Source organism: Typopeltis vanoorti, chromosome 23 (assembly GCF_054136105.1).
Source record: "Typopeltis vanoorti isolate ZY-2024b chromosome 23, IOZ_Tvanoo_1.0, whole genome shotgun sequence".
NCBI lineage: Eukaryota > Metazoa > Arthropoda > Arachnida > Uropygi > Thelyphonidae > Typopeltis > Typopeltis vanoorti.
This window is the reverse complement of record NC_143571.1, coordinates 45,445,672-45,471,385: the sequence shown is the minus strand read 5'-3', so window position 1 is coordinate 45,471,385 and position 25,714 is coordinate 45,445,672. Positions and strand designations below refer to the sequence as shown.

General features: G+C 35.3%; 1 protein-coding gene across 3 annotated transcripts in view; it reads right to left on the bottom strand.

The window, feature by feature from the left end:
* LOC150093816 (protein timeless homolog) overlaps positions 1 to 25,714 on the bottom strand; it is a 671,138-nt gene that overhangs the window by 590,934 nt on the left and 54,490 nt on the right. For all 3 annotated transcript variants that reach the window (XM_090412553.1, XM_090412554.1, XM_090412555.1), the window contains 3 exons: positions 16,859 to 16,923; positions 12,668 to 12,739; positions 9,606 to 9,870 (listed from right to left, as the gene is read on the bottom strand). In XM_090412553.1, coding sequence (XP_090268679.1) covers positions 9,606 to 9,870; positions 12,668 to 12,739; positions 16,859 to 16,923 — 402 coding nt within the window. The remainder of the gene's footprint in view (positions 1 to 9,605; positions 9,871 to 12,667; positions 12,740 to 16,858; positions 16,924 to 25,714) is intronic.

The window sequence follows — 25,714 nt, the reverse complement described above, 5'->3', positions numbered from 1 at the left end:
GATCCACTGGCCTATAGCAACAACCAATTGTATATTTGGTCTTACTGGCCTCAATCTCACACCAGACTGCTTCAAATGAACAGCCACCCGCCCACTTATCTCCTATTCTTTTTGGCTGCAATTCCTCTGCTATCATCAGCAGTACCCCTCCCCCATCCTATCTTCTCTGAAAATACTAAATCTTCACATTCTATGGCTATAATACATCATCTGCTGTCAGCCAAGTCTCACTAATGCCTATAACTTTTGGCGAGGTTGCACTACCCAATGTCAAAACGCCACTCTCTTGTTCCTGATAGTTCTGGCATTATTACATAGAAACTGCAGCATCCCTTTAGGACCCCACCCACCTTTACTTCCTGAAATAAGTACCCTATTCAATATTTTTGCTTGAGAGACTTGATTCTGCACTTGATCATTCTCATACTCACTCGCATCATGGGTGCCTTCACACAAACCCACCTGCTCCCACCCTAGTTGCTTAAGTTCTCCTGAATTTGCACTTCAGCATGATCAGTGAACAAAGCTCTCTTTCTCTCTCTCTAAACACTAAAACTATTTAGATGCAATCTATCAGCATTGTACAAATCCTTCTTTCCATTAAACACAGACCACAGATCCACAAATCCAAGATCTGTGGATTTGTGGATTTCTGCACAACCTACATATAGACTAATTAGCTACCAATGCCCTCCTCCTCAGTTCGCCTCTATCATAGCATGGTAGGAGATTTACAATTTTCACCTTCTCGCTCTTCAGTTTTGCCTCTTCTAACAACTCCTTTACATCCTCCCTCGTAGAATACTTCTCGCCTCTCAAATCATTTGTGCTAACCAAGAATCATTTCCTTCAACTTTCATACCAAATTTATTACAGCAGTTATTCAACATGGCCAGAGAATCCAACAGACTTGTCCTGGATTTATTTAGGAGTATAATATCATCTGCATAAAATCAAGAGCTGATATTAACATTGCCAATTTTGATATCAGATTTAATACCTTTTTCCTTCAAATGTGATCCATACAGATAATAAATAACAGTGAAGATAATGTGCACCCTTGTCACATACTGATTTAACACCAAACCATCTTCCTATATCTCCATCAATTCAAATTGCTGACTTACAGCTTAAATAGAGACTACTTAAGTACAAGAATACTACGTATTACGTGATACAATGTCCTTTTCTTCATAGTTACAGGGCGATCAGAATTCATTATAAAAATTATGGAAACAACTACCATGTTAGAGAAAACTTCAGTTTTATATAAACCAAAATAATCACTCGACATTTCGACCTTCACATAAAGGTCAACATCTGGAGTATACACATATACACAAAGAAACAAGTTGCACTATTGTCTATAGTATGCTAAAGTTACAATGATTTGGCCAACAGTTAAAACTACTGGCCTGACCACTTCAGCATGATCAGTGAACAAAGCTCTCTCTCTCTAAACACTAAAACCATTTAGGTGCAATCCATCGGCATTGTACAAATCCTTCTTTCCATTAAACACAGACCACAGATCCACAAATCCAAGATCATTCCTTCTGCACAACCTACATACAGACTAATTTGCTACCAATGCCCTCCTCCTCAGTTTGCCTCTATCATAGCATGGTAGATTTACAATTTTCACCTCCCCCCCCCCAAAAAAAAATTGCTTAACTTTTATATGGAAGCTTCTAAGAAATGGGCTCTAGATTCCTTTACTTTAAAACCTGTAGTTTGGCTTAGATTGACGATGTTTGCATTATCTGGCCACACAGCCACAAAGGCAAGACGACAATTATTGAGTTGAAATGCTGATTCTCTTCAACCGAATTCCAAAATATCTGAAACTGCCATAACAACATTCCCTATCTATTTCTTAAAGTTTTAAACTTTTTTCATGTGAAAACTATATGCGAAACTTAATTTCTTCTTTCATAAAGTAAAATTGGGGTGCGAGATATACGCAAGGGTGAGTTATATTCAAGTAAATATAGCATATAAAATCCTTGTTACATTCCCAAAATTTATCAACCATTTCTCATAAAATGAAAATCTAATCCCAACAACTTTTATTTTGCCAGAATCCAGCTTGTTATTCACCAAGTTACACTTCCACAATTTAGCAATTTCTCAAATATACTTGCATAAATCTTACCAGACACACTCAGTAGTGAAAGACCTTTAATTTTGGATTGTTTTATTTCCCTTTTTATAGATAAGTAACTATGAGTACTCTAGTCCATTCACATCTGGAATTCATCCCTATGCACAGGCCTTCTGAACTATATAGTGCAGCCACTGCAAGACTTTTATTTTATACCTCCATACTTGAGCATTTCTGGTCAAATATCATCTACTCTGGCTGCCTTTCCACATTTCAGGTTTGTGATAGCTTTTTCTACTTCAAGTACAGATGTATTACAGATGGCATTCTTGTTCAGTGTTTTCTTCTACCATGCAGTCATTGCTTGCTGCATTTAGCAATCTTTCCAAGTAACTGCTCCATACATCAAGAATATCTTTATCTTCGGTTTTTATGTCCCTTTTATCATCTCCGATTTTTTTTACAGTACTCTTTCCTCCATTTTTCAGCTTTTTCAATAGCCTTCAGAATATTTTACAACTTCCTGATAATTATTTTGTATATTCTTACCTTCCCATGACCTCTGTTTAGCTAATTTCACACAATTTGCTTTGTTTACATTTTTCTCTGTATTTCCTAATGGTCCAAGCTGACTCACTTGCAAGGAACTTTCAATATGCTTTCTTCTTTTCCTTGATTGCCTCTTTAACTTTCTGAGTTCACCATGGAGTTCTGATTTTTCTACCCTTGCAGACAACCTCACCCCATACCTCTCTGGCTGAATCAATCAATCAATGTTTTCTTCAGAGTTTGGCACCAAATCTCACAGGTTTAGTTCTTGTTTTCAAACTGTTTCAGTTTTTCTTGAATAATGACTATTTCAAATACTCTGTATGCTCTTCTGTCCTGAATCAGTGGGAAAACATCACTGTTGACAATAACATAGTCAACGAGACTTTTCTTATTCCTTGCATCTTCTCTGTATGTGAATTTGTGCAAATTTTTATGTTGGAATATGGTGTTAGTAATATCTAGTCCCCATCCTGAGCAGAAATCCAGCAGGTACTTGCCATTATTATTAGCTTTGTTCTTTTGTCCAAATTTTCCCAAAACATTCCTATATATCTGGTAATCATTTCCCACTCTGCTGTTTAGATATCCAACAAGGACCAACATAATCTTTTTCATTGTGTCAGATGCCTTCTCCAATGCTCAAAAAATACCTCCACTTCTCCTTTAGTAGAATCCCTTGTGGAACTATAAGAACAAATGTCTCATTGTTCAGTTCCTCATTCTGATATCATCCAACATTACTCTACTTGATATTGCCTGCCATTCATGGAAAAGAAAACTAATAACTAATAGCTACAGCTCCTACAGAATCAATAAAATACTTAATCCCTCTTATAATCCTTAGTGGGAGGGATTAAGTATTTATTTCTTCCTCCAAGGGTTAGCGGAAGGATTAAATACCATTCTCTCTATGTCTGAGGAAAGAGAAAAAATTTTAAAAAATACATCCTGTTCGCTGTCTTCAAGCCATACTTAAAACCGGCTATCCTCATCCAATTTCAAATAAGGCTTGAAGGTTAGTCCATTATTCTAAGGAGCAACTCCTTCCTCTCTCAGTTCCTGGTATGTATAGAGCTCCTTGTTCCTGCAATTGGCATACTATGGGCAGACTGGGAAACCAACTGCCATTCACATAGAACTACATAAAAATTACATCTATAGTCATGACTAAATCTATTCCCTGAATAAACTGGATTTCTGCACATGGGCTGGTTATTCCTAACACAATGTACCAACATAAAAATGTGAACAATTTCACATGGAGAGAAGAGGCAAGGAATAAGAAAGTCTCGTTGACTATGTGACTGTTGAAAGTGATGTTTTCTTCCTGGTCCAAGACACTAGAAGGTAGAGAGGATTTGAAATTGGAAGTGATTACCATTTAGTCTTGAGCAGGATAAAATTGAATTCCATATTGAAAAGAAAAGCATGCAAGAAAGTTTTAAAGCAAACAAAAGTTGAGCAGCTCTCAGATGTGAATTATAGACTAAAATACACAAACATTATTCAAGAAAAAATGAAAGAATTTGTGAACAAGAACCAAACCTTGGAGATTCAGTGGCAAATCATGAAGAAAACATTGATTAATTCAGCCAGAGAAGCATGTGGTGAGTTTGTCTGCAAGGATAGAACAAATCAGAATTCCATAGTAGACCCAAAAGTTAAAGAGGCAGTGAAGGAAAACAAGAAAGCATATCAAAAGTTCCTTGCGAATAAGTCAATTTGTACTCTTAGAGAATACAGAGACAAATGTAAGAAAGCTAAACACTGTGTAAAACTAGCTAAACAAAAGTCATGGAAGACTTTGATAAGAACATAGAAAATAAATATCAGGAAGGTGACAAAATATTTTCGAGGTTGTTGAAAAAGCTGAGAAATAAGAGGAAAGAGTGCTGTAAAAGGAATTAGAGATAACAAAGGTGAGATGAAAACTGGAGAAAAAGATATCCTTGATATATGGAGTAATTACTTCAAAAAATTGCTAAACAAAACCAGGAATACATATCCATATCTTGAAGCAGAAAAAGCCATCAAAAGCCGAAAATGTGGAAAGGCAGCGTGAGTAGATGGTATTCGACCAGAAATGCTCAGGTAAGGAGGTATAAAAGTCTTGCAGTGGCTGCACTGCATAGTCCAGATGCCTTCTGAACTATGCAGTGCAGCCACTGCAAGACTTTTATATAAAACATTATATAAAAAAGGAAATAAAACTGAATGTGAGAATTGCAGAAGGATTCCATACTGAGTGTTTCTGGTAAGATTTATGCATGCATGAGAAATGGTTGAAAAGGATTGTGGAAAGGAAGCTTGGTGAAGAACAAGCTGGATTCAGGCCAAATAGATTCTGCCAGAATCAGATTTTCACTGTATGACAAATAGTTGAGAAATCATGGGATATAACAAAAATCTGTATTCAAGTTGTGTAGACCTACAAAAGGCACATGACACAGTGACAAGAGAAAACCTATTCAAAACACTACAGCTATGGTGTCAATGGGGCATTGTAACCAGTAATATTTAGTCTTTATTTGAGTTGTAAATCAGCACTTAGAATAGAAGGAAGTACAAGAAGATGGTATGATGTTAAATCTGGTGTCAGACAAGGATGTACATTATCCACTCTGTTACTCATTATCTATATGGATCACATTATGAAAGAAAATGGTATTAAAACTGATATCAAAATTGGAGATGTTAATCTCAGCTCTTTGCTTTATGCAGGTGATGTTGTACTTCTAAATAAATCCGTTACAAATCTGCAAGATTCTCTGACTAAATTGAATTATTGTTGTAATAAATTTGGTATGAAACTCAACAATAACAAGACAAAGACGATGAAAATAGGCAGAAGCATTGAAAATATCAAAGACATCGTGAAAGGAAAACCTATAGAACAAGTAAAACATTTCAGCTACTTATGCATGATTTTTAGTGACGATGGTAAATTAAATATGGAAATAGACAACAGGATCAACAAAGCTGGTATGGTAGGAAGTCAACTGAATAAATTTATATGGAATAAGAGAGAAATTAATCAAAACACCAAATTAGCTGTATACAAGACAGTATTCAAACAAATTTTAACTTATTGATCTGAGAGCTGGGTTAGAAATAAAACACCTGACCAAAGCCTAGAGAGCAGATATGAGAGTAGATATGAGAGTCCTGAGAAAGATTAGGGGCATGAACAGATGGCATCAATGGCAATATCATATTAAAAACGAGGATATAGGAAAGACCTTTACACTGTTAGCATCCAGGAATGTGTTAGCAGAGCTAAACTCAGGTGGTATAGTCACTTAAACAGAATGTGAGAATGTAATATAAAATCTGATAATGTTGGAGTCTTGACAGGTAACAGATTGATTTGGAGGAAAATTGTAGATAGGAAGTTAGTAATGATATGAGTATTTCATGTAGTACTATCATATCCTGTATCAAATTCCTGACATGTACCCCTTGAGGGTACATGTCAGGAATTTGATGATGTTCATGACTATGATCAGTCAGGTCTAGTGGACGATGCTTTGGATACCACACTCCATCAAATGGGAAGTAACCACCCTGCTCCACTGCAAAGTTCAACAGTGGAAGACTTATTTTTTTGGAATCACCAATCACCCATAAAAACGAAACTAATCTAAATAAGTATATATGCATTAAACTCCTCACAATAGGGAAACATTAAATCTTAGAGATTCCATGTTTATTTATATCCAAGGCTTCCAAATAATGCTCATAGAGCCCTGTCTAGTTAGAACTCAAAGTTGTATCCATTTTGCTTGTGTTGCCTTTGTGTATGCATTAAACATTGTTTTTTTCCCTTCCCAGTACATTTTTCCAGTCATTAGGTCCTTAAGATGAGTTTTACCTTGTTCTATAGGCAAATGACAGTGAATGTTTAATGTTGCTAAGTGCAAGATTATGCACTTTGGATGAAAAATAGCATGCAGAGTATATTAAGGTAATTTACTAAGTGGTCAATGAAGCTAAACAGTTAAAGTTGAGGAATGCTAAGGTGAGTAAGTCATTAATTAGATCAGATAAGTGCAACATTAAAGAGAACTAACTTATAAATAAAGAAGTTATCTCGCCCCTGTACAACGTTTTGATAAGATCACATTTTAACTAATGGACTGAGATATGACTTCCTGGATTCAGAGGAGATGAGGAACTGAAAAAATCCACTAAATGAAAATGAAGATGATGGAAAACATATGAACTGGTAAGACAATCTTACAGCATAGTCACAAATGAGATTTTATGGCTGATGATAGGTAGAGGAGAAGTAGAGTTCATGTCTATAAACTAAATAAGAGTGTGGTTAGGAAGCATGTGAAATCCAGGTTCTTCTCATCCTAGTGTTCTTTTCATGGTATGTCTGTGGCAAGTGTGTGTGTGTGTGGACTGGACTATCAAATATTGTAAGTTCATCTTCAATTAATGCATTCATGGAGAGATATGAGAGATACTACTCAGGTATGAATAATTAAAAAGGGACATCTTCCTTTGAGTCTTTGGACTTCCTGGAGGACATAATAACCCTCAGATCTGCATATTAATATTTGTTAAAATGCTATCTGCACTGCTAGTTCAGATATTTTATATGATTTATTCTCTATTCCATATAAATTTGGTCAAATGTCCCCCAATATCAGTGAAATAAACTGGACTGTGTTGTGATTGACTAGGTGAGGATAATCTAGTGAACATCAATGCTACTAAAATCTTGCAATATGTTAATTTAACATAATATCATTGCAAAATATGTAACATTTTGCAAGGAGATCATTGCCTAGGGCACCGGCCACAAATCACTTCTTGAATCTTATAACTGAATCTTGAATGTGAAGAGAGGAAACCATCCACTAAGACATGCAGTTGATGACCAGAGAAGAAACAAGTAACCCTACTGCAAAGACCAGAAGCAGATCAGTTAGCTGTAACTGATCAAATGCCCTGGAAATGTCAAGAACCACCATGATTTTCTCAAAACATTTCCAAAGCCAGTGCCCAAAGTGATGAGACTTGATAGGAATCTGTTATTGAGGAGTAGTGTCACAATCTATGGCAGTAAATAATTAACTGGTGGTCTCTGAGTAGTGAAGAAATTTGTTGTTAATCACTTTTTGAAAAGGTGAGGATAAGACAATGATGGCTCAATATAACTTGCTCCCATGCTGTATAGCAACTTGCGAAGGTATACAATGAGTATTCATTCTGGAATGCAAATTTTGTTCATTTGTTGGTATCAAAACTATTAAGGATTTCTCTTCTTTCTTTCAAGCAAAAAATCAGAGGAGGAGGCATGCAACATGCTATTGGTAGTGAGGAGCATGGGAGAAACTCATCAGGGGGAAATACTACCTTTTGGGTGATTATTATATTATCTTTTGATGATCAGTAGCACACTTAAATTTTTAATTCTGTTGCTACTAAATTACTTACATATGAAGTAATAACTTAAACAACTGTTTCTTTTACTATTTTAATTTGTTCTTGAAGGCAACATTAATTTTAGTATGCCAATTTTTATTTTTAATTCAGATTTTAGGAATTTTGAATTTTTGTTTAAAGAAAAGGTATTTTTTCCATGCTTGGCATTTGCATGCATATTGCTAGGCCATTTGAATCAAGATTGTTCTAAAGTCAATTCTAGTTACCAACTAGAGAAGCTGTTTCTAAGCCTTTCTCTGAATGTTACCTTAGTTAATTAATCTCTGGCTCATGTAAATAGAGTTTTTAACTCCTCTAAACTCAGATTTTTAATCTCACAACTCAATAAAATCAATCATACAACTTCAAACAATAACATGTAGTGTTGGGGACTATGAGATGGAAGCAGTGGTCTGTCATACTCTCTTCCCCAGATGTCAATTAAAATCTGATAATGATAGGACCAGCTATTTGTGATTTTATTTTTTTTATATATATATCTGATCCACACACGAAAGGCCACAAGACCTATGGCACATTAGTGCTGTGTGGGGCAAGAGGAATAGAATCCTCATCTGTTCACATTTTGCTTGAACAGATGAGGATTGTAATCGTTGGGAAAGATTGTTCCAAAGAACAGAAGTAAATGGAATGAAAGAGGAGGCAGTCAAGTTGGCTTGGCAAGTTTCAAGATAGACAGTAAAAGGCTGTTAGTTAGTAGTTGCTCTTGTTTTTATGATTTTGGAGGAGAGTGGAAGAATAATAATGGCCAATTCAGCAGAGCACTGTCCATGAAAGTATCTGTAGAAGAGGAACAAGGCAGAAACTGAACATCTGTGAGAGTGGGATTGAAGTGGGTTTGTGAGAGAGGGATCATTAATTTAGCCAGATTGCCCTCTTCTGAATAAAACTAAGCAATCTTAGAAAGGATTTTGGTGTACCACCCCAAATATGAGAGCAATATTCCATAGCTGGGTGGATTTGGACTTTGTATAGAGTTGGCCATGTAACAAACTGAGACTCCGGTTGTTGTGGAAACACAGAAGACTCAACCTGTCTCCGACAGAAGAGGAGAGTAAGTAAAGAATAGAGTTGGCAGCTGTGAAAGTGTGAAGTAGTGTCTTGTGCAAAAAAGTACAACAAGGTTTTGGTTGGCTGCGGAAGCTATAGTTGAAATGTAGTTGTACCAGCAAAGGTCGTAGGTGCAGGTTAGTCCAAGAAGAGAAATCTGATCGTGTTTGGATGTCTATCTTTGGATATCGTAATTGGCTAAGGATGGAGATTAGTTTCACCCAAGTTTCTAAAATTTAGCTAGAGATAAAAATAGCCTCACCTACTTACTTTGGGAAATAAAAGGTGTTAGTAAATTTGGTTATTGTTACAAAATGCTGTAGGCTACCTTATATGATCCAAAAGAACTGCAGTCTGCAATGAAGTGCAATCAACAACATATCTGGAAAGAAAAATAATGCAGAGATACATAACAATAATGCATAATAAATGTCTTATTTACCTTAATAAATGCCATAAGTGAATTATAGGCACTATTCACAAATTCAATGCAAAAATTTCTAAGAAACAGACGAATGCTTAGAGTTGATCGTCGGGTAATGCTGCTATCTTCCATTGGACGGCGATTTTTTGGTTTTTTCTTAAATGATTTTTCTCTATCAAAAGTTAAAGACTGAGAACTGCTAACCGGTCGATGCAATATCAGTTCACGATCACTAATTGACTTAAAATTCTTCACATAATATGTTCCATTGAACCTGGGGAACCTAATTCAAAGGAAAATTTGAAGTGATTTTTTTTTAGCAAAGCAAAAACAATTTTAAAAAATCCAACATTAACTTTTCAATTTTTTAATTTTTAGGAAATATCTTTATTGGGTAATATGAAATAGAACATTCAACTGATAAAAATTACCAAACATTTGTATTTTATATATAAGTGTTCATAAGATAAAAGTTTTAGAAATGATAATGTCTCAACTTTGCAAAAGTCTGAATAAGCAATACAATGAACTCTTATTATAATAAACTCATTAAGGGATATGAGGGTGATTCATTTCAGTGAAAGATTTGCCTTGGTGAATTTCCTTTAGAATAGCATTTACTGAGACTTTTTGTTGTTATTGTTGTTGGTGTTGGTAGTTTGTTATAGTGATTGAGTTAACTATAGTCAATCTCACTACAGTACACTAGGGATCACAGGAATGGTTTGTTATAATGAATAGCTTGCTATAGCATTGCACTCATAGGGCTCTGGTCAGGAACTTTTCAAGTAATTTTATAGTAATGTTCAACTGTATAACAGTGTTTGCTATAACCTCTTCAAGGGTACTAGAATGGTTCATGGGAGATGTATTAGAAACAAAGAAATCGTATTCATTATTTAGATTAAAACCATACAAAAGACAAACTACCATGTTCTTATAACTTCATCAGCATAGCAAAACTCATTATATAATATATAATCTATACAAAATTTTCCATCCTACTTTATGCAATCTTACTTAAGTCAATGGCTTGTTACAATTAAGCAGCTTGGCTTCTTAGAAGTGATAAAGTCATTAATAATAAAGCGACAAATCCTATCCTATCTCCATATCTATACTGTAGTGAAAAAAGAAATGAAACTTATTTAAAATAAAGAGCCAATAGGCTTCATTTCGGTGATGTAAACATTATTTAAATTAAGGGGATATTAAATCCCACATTGTTTTAAAACCGAATAAGAAATTCAAAGATCGGAATCAAAGAGTTTCATGCCGAATATAGTAACTATAAAAGTATCGGCGACTACTAGCGTAAGCTAAAGCACGTAGTTCAAGTACGTAGTACAAACTAGGGCAACTCGTAGCAAAGGTGGGAAAGCTCTGGCAACCTCCACAGTCATTATCCACCTAAAGTGCCTAAACTACACATTACAGTTTTTTTTCTGTCACAAGGGCAACACTTGTGCATTCATCAGAACGTGAACAAGATTGTAAAACCTCGATCCACCTCTTGTTTGATCTGCTTTGCCTCAAAATTTCTCAAGCAAACTAACAAACTGCCCATTTCATATGCTGTCTCCATCACTCTTCAAAACTTCATTAACCACTTTGACCTCTTCAAATCTCTCTCTCTCTCTCTAAAGTTTGACTTTCTACAGTCAAAATATCCTAATAGTGAGGTCATCCGTCTTGGGGACTTCAATGTCCACAGCTCAAATTGGCTTCCCTTCTCCAGTTTCACTGATCAAGCAGGCAAGGATGCTGAAGTGGTTGCCATTGACATGACATAACACTGATCATCAATCTCCCTACCAGGTATTCTGGTAGGGAGATTGATGATCTGTGTTAGGTTGACAATCCCCTCCAATTTGCCAATACATTTCATCTCTTCTTAACAAGCTCCCCTTCCAAATATCCTGTGGATGTCAGCTCTCCGGCTGGTAACTCAGATCGCAACATCATACAAGTTTCTTCTGGCACAGAACAACCTTCACACACCAGTTATCAGTCTCATGTCCTTTGGCACCATAAGGATGCCAAATGGAACAACCTCTGCGATTTTTATACCTCCTACCCATGGTCCAAATATTGCTTCTTTAGTTCTACTGATCCAAACACCTGCTCATAACAGAAATCATCTTCACAAGAATGAAGGCCTTCATCCTTTATTCCACTCCAAATTCACAGCTGCCATCCAAGCATTGGTTCTCAAAAAAGTGTGCCAGTAATAGAAACACTTCTGAATACCTCGAATGGCTCAAGATGAAAATTCCATCTGCTCACTTTGCCTATATAGCTTGCAACAGCCATAAGGGAATCATCACCAAATCCAAATCAGACTTTAAAAGGGCCAAATGCTGCAAACTTGCCTCCCCCAAATGACAGTCGCTCCTTCTGTCCCTTGCCAAGGCAAATGGGCTGAACTTTTGCCTACCCATGCTTTCACCATGCTCACATCTGGATGGTACTGTTTTCTTCCAATTCCTGTATTGATGACCTGGGCAAAGTTCCCTCTACTCCAACAACATCAGCTATCTCCATGTCACCCATAGTCTTCTGTAAGAAAGAAATCCAAAGAATCCTCAATAACCTGAACACAAACAAGGCATCTATCTGGTCCTGATGGTATCCCACCTATTTTCCACATTTCTAGAGAAACACTTCACTAGCAAGGTGTATTCAGGAAAAAGTGAGACCTATCGTGCAACTGAAATGACTGTAGAGTTAGTCATGCTCCTTCGTTTATAATGTCTTATAGCTCAAATAGTATTGTATGCAAAATTCATTATCTTTTCTCATTCACAGTGCCATATTTCTCATATTATTCATTTTTGAATCTAATTTTTTTTTAATTGAAAAAATCTCTTCCCTGTGATCTGGTTAGGATATACATCAGATCATGGGTGGGCACTAAATACACAAAAAGAGAACCAGTAGACGAAATACTATGTATTTTGTCTACTGATTCTCTCTACAGATTGCTCTGAATAGGGATACTTTAATTTGAAACACTCTGTATATATGAACTGATACAACTATAATAATTATGACAATATATGAAAGAATCTGACAAATACCTTGATGACTGTGCTTTATGAAGTGTTTTGTGTTTCATGACATTTTCTCTCTCTCTTATTTTCACTAGTTCCCTGAAAGGTAATATTTAAAATCATTTATAAAATCCTCTAACAATATTTCTGATTAACAAAAATATCTAAATGAAACCTGATATTGAATGATAGGCAAATGTTGCAATGGTTCAGGCTTGTGGTATAGACAATACAGTATCCTGATTATTGGCGTTAACAAAAAAAGTTTGCAACACATACAAAGAATTTTTTCAACAGATAATATATTAACATTGCTAAAATTAATAAAATAAAATTTTTAAAAATTCTAAATCCCTGTTAAAAATCTTTCAGCTATTAAAGCTCAATATAAGTGAAATGTCCGCTACAAAATAACTACCTATTGAGGATGAACTATAATGAGCAAGATCAAATGAATCATATTTCTGAAAAAAAAAAAAGCAAAAAAACCTCAGAACTAGCAGGACTTAATGAAATGAGTGGAACCAATAATATCTGTATTGCAATGCAATAAAAGAAAAGAAAAGTTGAAATTTCTATATTTTTTATATACATAAATCTCAACATATGAGAGGCCATAAAAACCTGTACACCAGTGCTGTACACAGCAGCATCATGTCTAGAGCAATTAATGAGAAAGAAGAAAAACCATCAACATTTTCTTCGTAAAGTTTGAAGATGTAATACTTGAAAAAGCAATGTGAGAAGACTCATTCCAAAGGAGAGAGGAATATATAATGAAAGAGTGAATGCATGATATGACCCAGTGTACTAGTACTACTCATGAAAATACCTAAAAAAGGCTATGGCAGAAAGATGTTATGAGAAAAACTGGGGCAAGTGTGTGTTGGGGAGGGGAATTATCTATTACCTGGATCTCCCTCTTCTGAAAGGCATGGATCATTTTATGGATGTTTCTAGTACTCTACCATAGCTGTGAGAACAGTATTCTAAGACTGGGAAGATTTGGGATTTATATAGTACTGGCAGTTGTACAGGCATGAAGTACTATTTTGCATTTGGGCAGAAAAGGATGAATAGTTTTGTGTGTTTGAGCTAGGAAACACTATGTTATAAATCAGCCAAAGAAGAGAAATTTGATCTTACCTAGAGATCTCAGCATTCATACTTGACATTTGGGTCACTAGTTTCCTCTTTGGTTGTTTATTCACTGTGCAGTGTAGATGGTTTCTTCTGTTCACATTTCCATACCAGTGCTGGAGTACTTTAGGGCTCTGTACTTTCACCTACATTCTTTCTCCTATATATGATATTTTCTCTCACTAAACTCAAATCCTAATTATAATTTTGCTAATGAGTACATTTGCTTCATTAGAAAATTTTGTAGTTTTCAAACACTCCAAGTTTCAAGGTCTTCCACAACTAGTGCCATAAACATTGACCCTTCCTTCAGTGGGTGAGGACAATTTCATCAACTTCAGTAATACCAAAACATAATCCTGAAGTTTTTTTCATAAGAAAGAGCCTTTTTTTCCTCCACTTGTGAGAAAAACTTCAGGATTGTGTATTGGTATCATTCAAGTTGATGAAGTTGTTCTCACTCCACTGAAGAATGGTGTGTGTGTGGGGGGGGGGGGATATCAATGAATACCGGACTAGTTGTGGAAGACTCTGAAGCTTGGAATGTTTGATTTCCAAGATTTTCAAATGAAAAAAAGGATAGAATGTACTCAATAGCAAAATTATAAATAGGATTTGAGGTTAGCGAGAGAAGATATCATTTATATACAAGAGGAAGAGTATGGGCAAAAGTACAGAGCCCTAGAATACTCCAGAACCGGTAAGGAAATCTACTACAACAAAGTGAGCAAACAACCAAAGAGAAAACAGTGATCTAAATGAAAGGTATGAAAGGCAGACCATCAAATGATAGTTTGGTAGTAAGTCTCTATGCCATACTCAACCTGATCAAATGTCTTGAAAACACATGCAATCACACAAGTTTATCTAACCTTCTCTATAACATGTGGCCAATAGTGGGTATTGCTGGCTAAGAAGCTGCTGGTCCTCAGGTAGTGAAGAGGTTGACTGTTGATAACAATATGAATATTTTTGAGAGAACTGAAGTGAAGGGATGACAGCTCAATGGCTGACTTTTATCCTTCTATAAAATGGAATGAGTATGTCTGCTTCCATGCTATAGGACATTGTGAAGCAGATGTAGGATAGGTGGGCACAACATTCAGCTTTAAAACCTCCCATTAATAAAAGTAATCAAAAAGGTATACACAGCAATTTAAAATTGTACAATAAATTACATCTCTCATATAAACAAGGAAATTAGGCATCAAAGTTATTTTGATCTGAACTGAAACTATTTTATTGAACTGAAACTATTTTATTGAACTGAACCTGAAAGAAACTAGACTAGAAATATATAATACATTAGCCCTACTAGCCTACTGTATATGAAATCTGGACAATAAAACAACAAGACAAAGAAAGATTACTAACAGTTGAAATGAACTTTATGAGAAAAACTGCAAAGTATACTCTTTTCAATCACAGAAGAAATGAAGAAATTATGAAAGAATTAAACCAGGAATCAGTAATAGAAAAAATATAAACATAAATGGATGAAAACATTGAAAGAATGAAAACAGAAAGATTACCAAAACAAGTTTTAAATTACAAACCATTAGGAAAAAGAAAACCAGGATGTCCTCTAAAGAGATTCAATGATGACTTCTAAGGCCAGAACAGGCCACTCTAAGCCTAAATCCTTGAAAAGTGGGATGATGATGGTGTATTTATCAACAGCAGAGTATACAAAAAAAAAAATAATAAAACAATCCTTAGCCACCCAAAGTACTAATGTACTATAGGTTTACAACCTTTTGTTCATGGGAGTCACAGAAACTCTAACAGTGTATTGATTAGTAACATCACTATACATAAAATGGTAAACTATTAACAGATATGTGTGAAATGCTTACATGTTCCCAGTACATGTTCATTTATTTTCACGGTATCGATGAACAACACAGAATGATAAGAAAATAATATTTATTAACTTATTTACTAAAATAAAGAGCAAAAGGCTTCAATTCACTTCACTGGACTGGCAGCTATTTCGAACTGATTGGTTCTCTTCAGAGTTGGATGTTGGATCTAATATCCATTTTGCTTATGTAATTTTGCATCACAGAACTGAAGCCTTCTGGCTCTTTATTTTAGTAATTACTTTTACACATCGACTGAGAGTTCACTTATGAAAAATACAATTCTCTAACATTTCAAGTTCCTTAGTACTGAATGAGAATTTTTGCTCTCTTAAGGTTTCTGCCTGGTCTCTGAAGAGAACCAATCAGTTCAAAACAGCTATCAAGCCAGTGAAACCTTATCAAAATGGACTAATAAAAGGTGAATATATATAGGTGCTTAGGCAGTGCCTATGTCTTTTAAGTAGTCCGCACTAAGGCAACTCATGAATGCTGAGGAATGTATTCCCAAAAGATATCTGGTTAACTTACAAAACATTCATAGTTTCTACATTCAGCTTTGAAATAATGTTGGATCTAATATCCACTTTGCTTATGTAAATTAACTTATTTTGCTGATATTTCACTGGTATTATATCCAGCAACTTCAGAGCACAAAAAGAGTTTGTCAGCGTATGTGAAACAACAATTTTTTATTTTTTTTTACAATTTTTTTAAACTAGTCTCATTGTTATATCAAATTATTGTTGTTTCACATAATGTGACAAACTGTTTTTGTGCTCTGGAGATACTGGATATAGTATCAACAAATAAGTTAATAAATATTATTTTCTTATTATTCTGTGTTGTCATCAGTACTGTGAAAATAAATTAACATATTAACAAGTAGATTTTTAAAAATAGAAAATGAATGCAGGAAATTATCATCTGAATTTTTTCCAATAAAAAGGGTCACACCCAGAGTAATGTAAATAGTACGTATTTTTTAGGTTTCCAGTGCTCTGCATTTTATGCAGAGCACTGCAAGTAGATAGTGTGCTGAGATTATTGCTACCTCCCTATGATGTCACTGACATGATGACAAAATGTAGAGAATAAATAAGTAATTTGGGCTACTTATTTTTCATTAACAAGTTCATCTTGGCAAATCAACAGTGCAATACTGCTGTACATATATATTTAATATATATACACTATTAAAAGAATGAAACACTACCTCTGATCTTTCTCCTTTTCAGCCTGAGAGCGACACTGACTAGCAGCAGCTAATTGTTGAGGACTCTGAAAATAAAATGCACTATAAGAAACATTTCCTTCAAATTATGCTATAAAATCAAAAATAAACTTTACTAACTTTCATGTACCTCTAGATTAGTTAAGTTAATATGAACTTAATAATGAAATATATTTAGATATTAATGAGCAATAGCAACAAAATTTTATAAAACGAATTGTCAAAATAAATACTACATTTTATGTGTGCCACACATGCATCTTGATTTTAAAAATTAAATTTGGGGAGAGGAGATAATGTAGTTAATTAAAATGGAGGGAGGGAGGGAGAGAGAGAGAGAGAGAGCATTTGACCTGCATATTAATTCATTTTAAGAATAATGTTAATCTTTAGACCTCATTGTGCTACTGCATAAATCTGAATGAAATTCAAGTACAATGTTTAACACTTATAAAAAGACAGTCACGATACAGAGAAATGAGCCTCAATTCAATTGTACACCTCCACATGATAACATTAGTTCAAAAATCTTTAGCAATGGAATAAGGAGCATCATTTATTCTACCCCACCCCCCCCAAAAAAAATTAAATTTAGAACTATTTCTGCATAACAAAAGCATAATATTATTATCTGAGACCTCCACAGACCTCCATGGAGTGAAGGACTCATCGAGGGAGGGTATAAATCACCCAAACCAGCTGTCATGCCTTCCCTTAAATTCATTCACACTAGATGCACTCACTATCCCTAAAGGCAAACTATTCCACTTACTCACTGCTCTCTGGGAGAAAAACCTAGCTCTTATCCCTTTCTTGACTGTGAATAAACTTAACTTCCATGGTACCCCTGTGTTCTCTCCTCATCTTCCATATAATGAAAAATTTCATCAGATTGTATCCTATAACACCCTTATTCAAAAGTTTATAGACCCCTATCATACTACCCCTATTTCTCCTGTTAATACAAAGTCTGCAATCCACATACTCACAATCTGTCCTCATACTAAATCCCATAATTCGAATATAATCTTTGTACCTCTTCTTTGCACCGTTTCCACAGCTTCTTTATCCCCTTGGAACCTTGGAGACCAAATCTGCACACAATAATCCAGGGGTGGTCTTATCAAAGCCTTATAAAGAGGTTATGAAGATCCTTACAAAGCCTTATAAAGAGGTTATGAAGAGTCTTACAAAGCCTTATAAAGAGGTTATGAAGAGTCTTACAAAGCCTTATAAAGATATTCACTGTGCATGAACAGCAAATACAATCTATAGATGAGAATATGAAAACAGCTGCAATAATGACCAATTCTAGAGTATTAATACTTATTGAAAGTTAATTTAAAATTCATTCAAAGTTATGTAAGTTTACGGAGCTCTTTCAATGACAATTTCCATGCCTTTATGTCATCCTTATCTAAAAGAAACAAGTGAATTACATGTACTAATTGCAAAATGTATGAAAGTGAACCTTGCTGTAACATACATCAAATATTATTATTGTACAATTACAATCAATAATTGATTTACTGTTTCAGAAAGAAAAAAATCTTTGAGAAAAATAAATAAAAGATATGAAAAACACAAAAATACACAACTATAATTTAAAATTGAAATTGCTAAATTGATTCTGAATCAATTAGAAAAGTAATGACCCTCTTGCCATCCGTTAACACTCAACATAAAATGTTTTATTTTTGTCCTATTTTCACAAGAAAAGCATGTACAGCATCAGTTTCGCAAATACTTTTAGCTTTTGTTTCTCAAAAATCTATTTTCACCTCTAAGGACTATTGTTTGTTCTAAACAATCAATTGTTCTAATAACCTTCCCACCTTCATTATTTTATTTATGTATAATTTCTGTACTTAATCTTTGACTTCGTATTCATCAGTTTTCATATTCATTGAATGGAAATGAATATTCATCATATTCATTTCCATTTGTCCACTCCAAGAACCTTTTTCCATAATGAAGGGGATACAAATCCTTTGATGTTTATCTGCCAGTAAGCGAAACTCTAAGAACTAGGACTAAGATCTATGAGTTTCATACCGAAAAACTATCGGCAAATCCAAGTGTAGGTAACCACCTGGTAGTACAACACCAAGGCAACTTGTATCAAAGGTGAAGCAAGCTCCCTCACTATCCTTGATATTTTCTCATAATGTAAAAACACAGCCACTAGTGGATGTAATACTGTAATTACATTATGAGGAGAGGTCACTACCCAGACCGGTTTCAACCTTTTTTGAGGTCTCATCAGTGAGTAGGTAGACCTGGAAGATAACAAGGTTTAAGTAAAAAGAACTTACATACCTTCACTATATGAATGCCATAAAGGTGTGCCTGTATATTATAACATAGAATAAAAGCCAAAAGGCTATTTTTATGGCAACCTTAATAATAATGAAGGGGATACAAATCCTTTGATGTTTATCTGCCAGTAAGCAAAGAACTAGGACTAAGATCTATGAGTTTCATACCGAAAAACTATCAGCAAATCAAAGTGTAAGTAACCACTTGGTAGTACAACACCGAGGCAACTCATATTAAAGGTGGAGCAAGCTCCCTCACTATCCTTGATATTTTCTCATAATATGAAACTCATAGATCTTAGTCCTAGTTCTTAGAGTTTCGCTTATTGGCAGATAAAATCAAAGGATTTGTATCCCCTTCATTATTATTAAGGTTGCCAGAAAAATAGCCTTTTGGCTTTTATTCTATGTTATAATATACAGGCACACCTTTATAGCATTCATATAGTCAAGCTATGTGAGTTCTTTTCACTTAAACCTTGTTATCTTCCAGGTCTACCTACTCACTGATGAGACCTCAAAAAAAGGTTGAAACCGGTCTGGGTAGTGACCTCTCCTCATAATGTAATTACAGTATTACATCCCCTAGTGGCTGTGTTTTTACATTATGAGAAAATATCAAGGATAGTTAGGGAGCTTGCTCCACCTTTGATATGAGTTGCCTTGGTGTTGTACTACCAAGTGGTTACTTACACTTGGATTTGCCAATAGTTTTTCGGTATGAAACTCGTAGATCTTAGTCCTAGTTCTTAGAGTTTCGCTTACTGGCAGATAAACATCAAAGGATTTGTATCCCCTTCATTATTATTAAGGTTGCCAGAAAAATAGCCTTTTGGCTTTTATTCAACCTTTTTCCATGTTCAGCAATGTCATAAATGATCTGACAAAGTTGCAGTGCCTTCCAAGTAAGTAAATCACATTTGAGATGAGAATTTTTATTTAAAAAACAATTCTTGAACCCTTTCCTTATCAACTCTAAAACAAATTAAGTGATTACACTGCAGATGAAATACTGTTTCCCATACTTTTGCTACTCCTTAAAAATGTAAATACTGAACAGCTTTAAGGTTTATTGAAATCTCATCCTGTTTTTCCCTTTAATGGATTAGGCTCGCTGGTCTGTCATGGCCAAGTAAATTGCCTTCATATGAACCTTTTTCTTCTTCTTCTCTTCAAGGATTAGGCATTTTCCTGTTCCAGCTTCATCATCTTGTTTTTCCATCTTGCCTCTGGTCTTCCTCCCCCTCCCCCCCAGTCTATATCTATCCACTTCTTTTGGAAGCCGATATCTTTCCATTTCTCTCCATATTCCTTGATCTTTTCATTTACGTTATAAATACCCAGTTTTTTTTTTTTTTTTTTTTGATATCTTAATTTCTTATATAGTCCAATTTTGTGCATCCTTAAAAATCTCATCTCTGCAGCTTGTATTTTATTTTCATCTTTCTTTATAACCTTTATAACAGTCCATGTTTCTGAACCATATAATAGGAGTGGGAGTCTCATCACTGTTTTTTTCATCTTGCCTCTGGTCTTCCTCCCCCCAGTCTATATCTATCCACTTCTTTTGGAAGCCGATATCTTTCCATTTCTCTCCATATTCCTTGATCTTTTCATTTACGTTATAAATATCCAGTTTTTTTTTTTTTTTTTTTTGATATCTTCATTTCTTATATGGTCCAATTTTGTGCATCCTTAAAAATCTCATCTCTGCAGCTTGTATTTTATTTTCATCTTTCTTTATAACCTTTATAACAGTCTATGTTTCTGAACCATATAATAGGAGTGGCCATTATTTTGTAAAATTTTAGTTGAGTTTCTTATCTTGTTTTTATTCAGTGTCCTTTTAATTGTTCCACAGATTTTCTGAAATTTCTTTATTTTTTTATCTATATCTTTATCTTTTAGATATGTCATTATGCAGCCTAAATAATTACACTGTGTCATCTATTCTATTATTTGATTTTCTATAACTATTTTTGGTGTAATCATATGAACCTAATTAATGCAATGAGAGGACAGATAATCCTATCTCCTAGTTTGCTGAGTAAGTCAGTCTCTGGTTAGTTTTTCTAATTTCATGGAGCAAAAACTGCAAGTTTCAGTTTATAACACCATATAACTGGAAGTTATATGTGCAACTGCAGAATGTGGCACAGCATTATCATGCAGCACGATGATGCCATCAAGGCAAAAGAAACCCAGAATATTCATAATGGTGAACTGTATTGATACAGGGTAGTACAACAGCATTCAACAGATACCTCAAAAGTAGCTAATCAAGCGTCATTTGATACATCATGGATAGTGTGCACATTGTTATGCAATACCTGTAGGGTAGGAATTCTAAGTATTATAAAAATGAGACCCTAATTTCTGCTTAAAGTGCCTTGAAAATAAATCACTTCAGAAGATTCCTAAAACATTCATTAGGATGTTTAAGGAATGTTAAAGAAGTTGTCATTTAGGTAAGGCACTGATGAGATGGCCAGCCCATTATGTCATTCAGTGAAGATATGTTCAGCAATAGCACTTTTTAAGTTCCCTTTTATATTTCACATCACTTAGGTATTCTTTCTTATGAATTCCAGTAACTACCTACAGGCATTACATAACAATGTACAAACTGTACATGATGCATCAAATGACAAGCAATTTAGGTACTGTTTATCAATAGTTTGCATTATCTTAAAATTCCATCTTGTAAATGATGGTACAGCTGGCAGTTATAAAATGGATGAATGATTGTAAACATGTTGACTGGAGAGGCGATTAATTTAACTAAACACTATATGCCTAACAATATGCAAAAAAATTCAGCAGTGTTTCAGAGGATAAAGAAAGATATTATTTGGGGAAAATGTATGTGATATTATGTAATATTATAAAATACTAAAGCATTCCCAAGTGACAACTAGCAATATACAAAGAAAATGGAAGTCCACAGGCAACACCAAACACAAATGACCAGCCTGGTTGGCTTAAAATACTGATTGACTAGCAGAAGCCTGATCAACTTGTCTTGCTGTCCAAGAATCTGTGTTTGGAAATGTATATGTAGTGCAATTGGAAGAACGACGGTGCGTTGCAGCCTACAATTGGAAAAGGCCTAAGCTGAAGTCTCGTCATGATGGGAGGAATCTTTTTCTCCTCCTGTCATGGAGTTTTTCTATATGGACTTTTTCAATCTAAGGTGAGTTAGCCGTTCTCATACGGTGATAACAGGGTTTTTTCCTACCGGAAACTCGGGTTTTTCATCCCGCATACAGACAAATCGGCCCTTCAGAACACACGCAATTTACAGACAAAAAATACTAGCTGTGGTGGTGGGCAGTAGATGGCACTGATGTAGATGACTGGTAGTAGAGGTTCGGTGTAGCGGTGGAGACAGAGAGTTGTACAATAGGTGTCCTCCCGCGATGAGTCTTTGGACTCCTTGCAGGTGTCACGAATAATAATAATAATATAGCCACGAGTAATTCCATAAATGTTTCCATGATACATAGAAAACTGCAAGCTATGAATTTTCATGAAAGGACTGCAGCCTATACTGATATTAACAACAGTAGATACTTACTGTTGATTGACATAGATCAAGGAACACAAATTCTGAAAAGAGGGGCAATAAGTCACATTATAGTCAGATGAATGTTCTTTGTAATGGCAAATATCTGAAGAATGCATTTTACTTGAGCACTAGAAGGAAGAATGATCACAGGGAATGAAGGAAATGGAATTTATACAACTGTTATGAGATAGTTACCTAAATGCATTCACCACAGATGGTTACTATGCATTTGTAACACCAAAACAGTAGCACCAGAAAACACTTTCAGGAATAAATGGTCATAAAATTCCAACACTCATATGACATCTGTCATCTTTCTATATCTTATGAAAGTGGAAGGACATACCATAAAAAGTTACACTGATTAGCAGAAAGAGAATGAAAGGGTGCAATACCAGTGGTGCCAAGTCTTGCTCAGCTTTTTTTATGACTTTTTCTTTTCCCTGCCCATGAAATGGGGTAGATCTATAGTCCCATCAGTATTATGGATATGAGCTAATGGTAGAGAATCTGGGAATTCTGTTCATGAGATTAAATATGGTACTTTTCGAGCCACTTCAGGTATCCAATAAGCAGGGTGATCCAATAAGTAGATTATTTTCATCACACAGCGATGAAAATAATCTACTACCTAAAAGCATAAAGATCCACACCACAATGCAGTAAGCAAACTATTAATTAATAGTTTGCCAAATGGTTTCTTATTACTTCATGTTGGAGGCTTAATGGATTTTTTACAACACTCAGAAAGGATTAAACAGAATTTAATAATTCCTATATTTTGTCTCAGTCACTGAGACATCTTCAGGGATTACAAAAAAACTAATGTAACATAAACACAAATAACAAACAATACTAAGCTCAACCACGTGGGTGACACTAAAAGTCCTAACTAGGTGGAGCCCTCTAAGAGTGGTTGTAGGTGGCCTGGAATGTAGAGTGGGACCTCTGGTGATAAGTGTTTCCCAAATCTTAGGAACTTAATGCAACTGTATTTATTAAGATTTGATTTCTGAGAGCTGCTGCTGATTCTAAGAATAGTCTCTCTTTTTTGAATTTGCTGTGGTGTGAGCATGGTGGTTTTTTCCAAGAGATCCTATGGGTTGTATCCAAGACATAGTCAGAAAGGCCTGACTGACCATAGTCGTGGTTGCAGATGTATGACTTGTGTTCCTCCAGGCAGATGGTTGCTGATCTGCCTGTCTGTCCAAAGTATGCTAGCCTAGACGAACAGGGTACTTTATAAACTCCAGGCACTGAGAGAGAAGGGAGCTGATCTTTTGTAGAACGGATAAGGGTAGCAAGTTTGCGGTGGGGCTTAAATGCTGTGTGCAGGTTGTACTTGTTTAAAATCTTGGCTATTTTTTCGGATGTGCCACGGATATGTAGGGTATGGTGATGGCATTTCTAAACTCTTTCTGATGAGAAGACCGGGGAATGGGGGAGGAACTGATTATTTTTTTGATACTCTGATCACTGTAGCCATTGGAGAGGAAAGTGTTGTGTATGTGGTCAAGTTCAGATGTAAGGGCGGTTTCACTGGAACAAAGATTGGGCTCTCTTGGTAAGAATTTTAATAATGTCATATTGCTGAGTGGGGTGGTGGTGGGAGAGTTGATGAATGTATCTGCCTGTGTGTGTGGGTTTTCTATATACAGTGAAGAAAAGTGTACCGTTAGGAAGGCATGTAACTAAGGTGTCTAAGAAGGGTAAACAATTGTTCTTCTCCCTTTCCATCGTAAACTGGATTCTTGGATGTAGGCTGTTGAGGTGACTGAGGAAGGGTCTAATGTGTCTGGACCATGAGGCCAAATAGAGAATACATCATCAATATATCTTAGCCAGATAGAAGGTTTGAGAGGGGCTGAGTCTATGGCTCGTTTTTCAAAATCTTCCATATACAAATTGGCAAGAGGGGGTGAAGGGGGGAATCCATGGTGGTTCCCTCTATCTGCTTGTAGATTTTGTTCTTCCAAGAAAAATAACCAGAATTGATGGCAAAGGAAAAGAGATCTAAGATGTCAGAAGGAAAAACGTTTTCTAAGAGTGTTAAGGTATCAATTAAGGGGATATTGGTAAACAATGAGGATATGTCAAAGCTTACCAATATGTCTGTGTTATTTAAGGTTAAATTTTCTATGAGGGTTTGAAAATGGGTAGAGTTTGTTATATAGGATGTAGAAAATCCAGTGAGGGGAGTCAGAGAGTTGGCCAGTTGTTTTGACAGTTTATAGCAAGGTGTGTTAGTGGCATCTACTATAGGTCTTAGGGTGCTCCACCTAGTTAACTTTAGTGTCATCCAAGTGGTTGGGTTTAGTATTGTTTGTTATTTGTGTTTATGTTACATTAGTTTCTTTGTAATCCCTGAAGATGTCTCAGTGACTGAGACGAAATATAGTAAGTATTAAATTCTGTTTTAATCCTTTCTGAGTGTTGTAAAAAATCCATTAAGCCTCCAACATGGTGTCCTCACAGCACTTCAGCCTCTACACACGGTTTCTTATTACTCTCCTACCAAATGGCAAGAGAGTATTGTTGTCTAGAAAATATAAACAAAACATTGATATGTTTTGTTTATATTTGCCAGACAACATATGCCTGTCAGAAGCAGAAGAATATAGATGTTCTATCTTTGACTATAATAACTGCTTTAATTTGTTATGGAAACAAATTTCAGGTAGGAAGTTGGAGTGTTCTGTCCCTACCTCTTAAAATATTAATAAATGAAGACCATCATGGCCATGGCTTAATTCTACATTATAGACAGACGATCTTGGGATCAATGGGACTCTCTTCAAACCACAAATCTGCAATCAATGTGTTGTGATATGGAGTATTATCACATCAGAAGATTTAAGGACAAGTTTTATAAACTACCACAATGTAGGGTATGCATAGGTGTCCATCTAGGTGCTCTCAAATGGAACTAGGAAAGCTTTTCCTTCTGGGAAC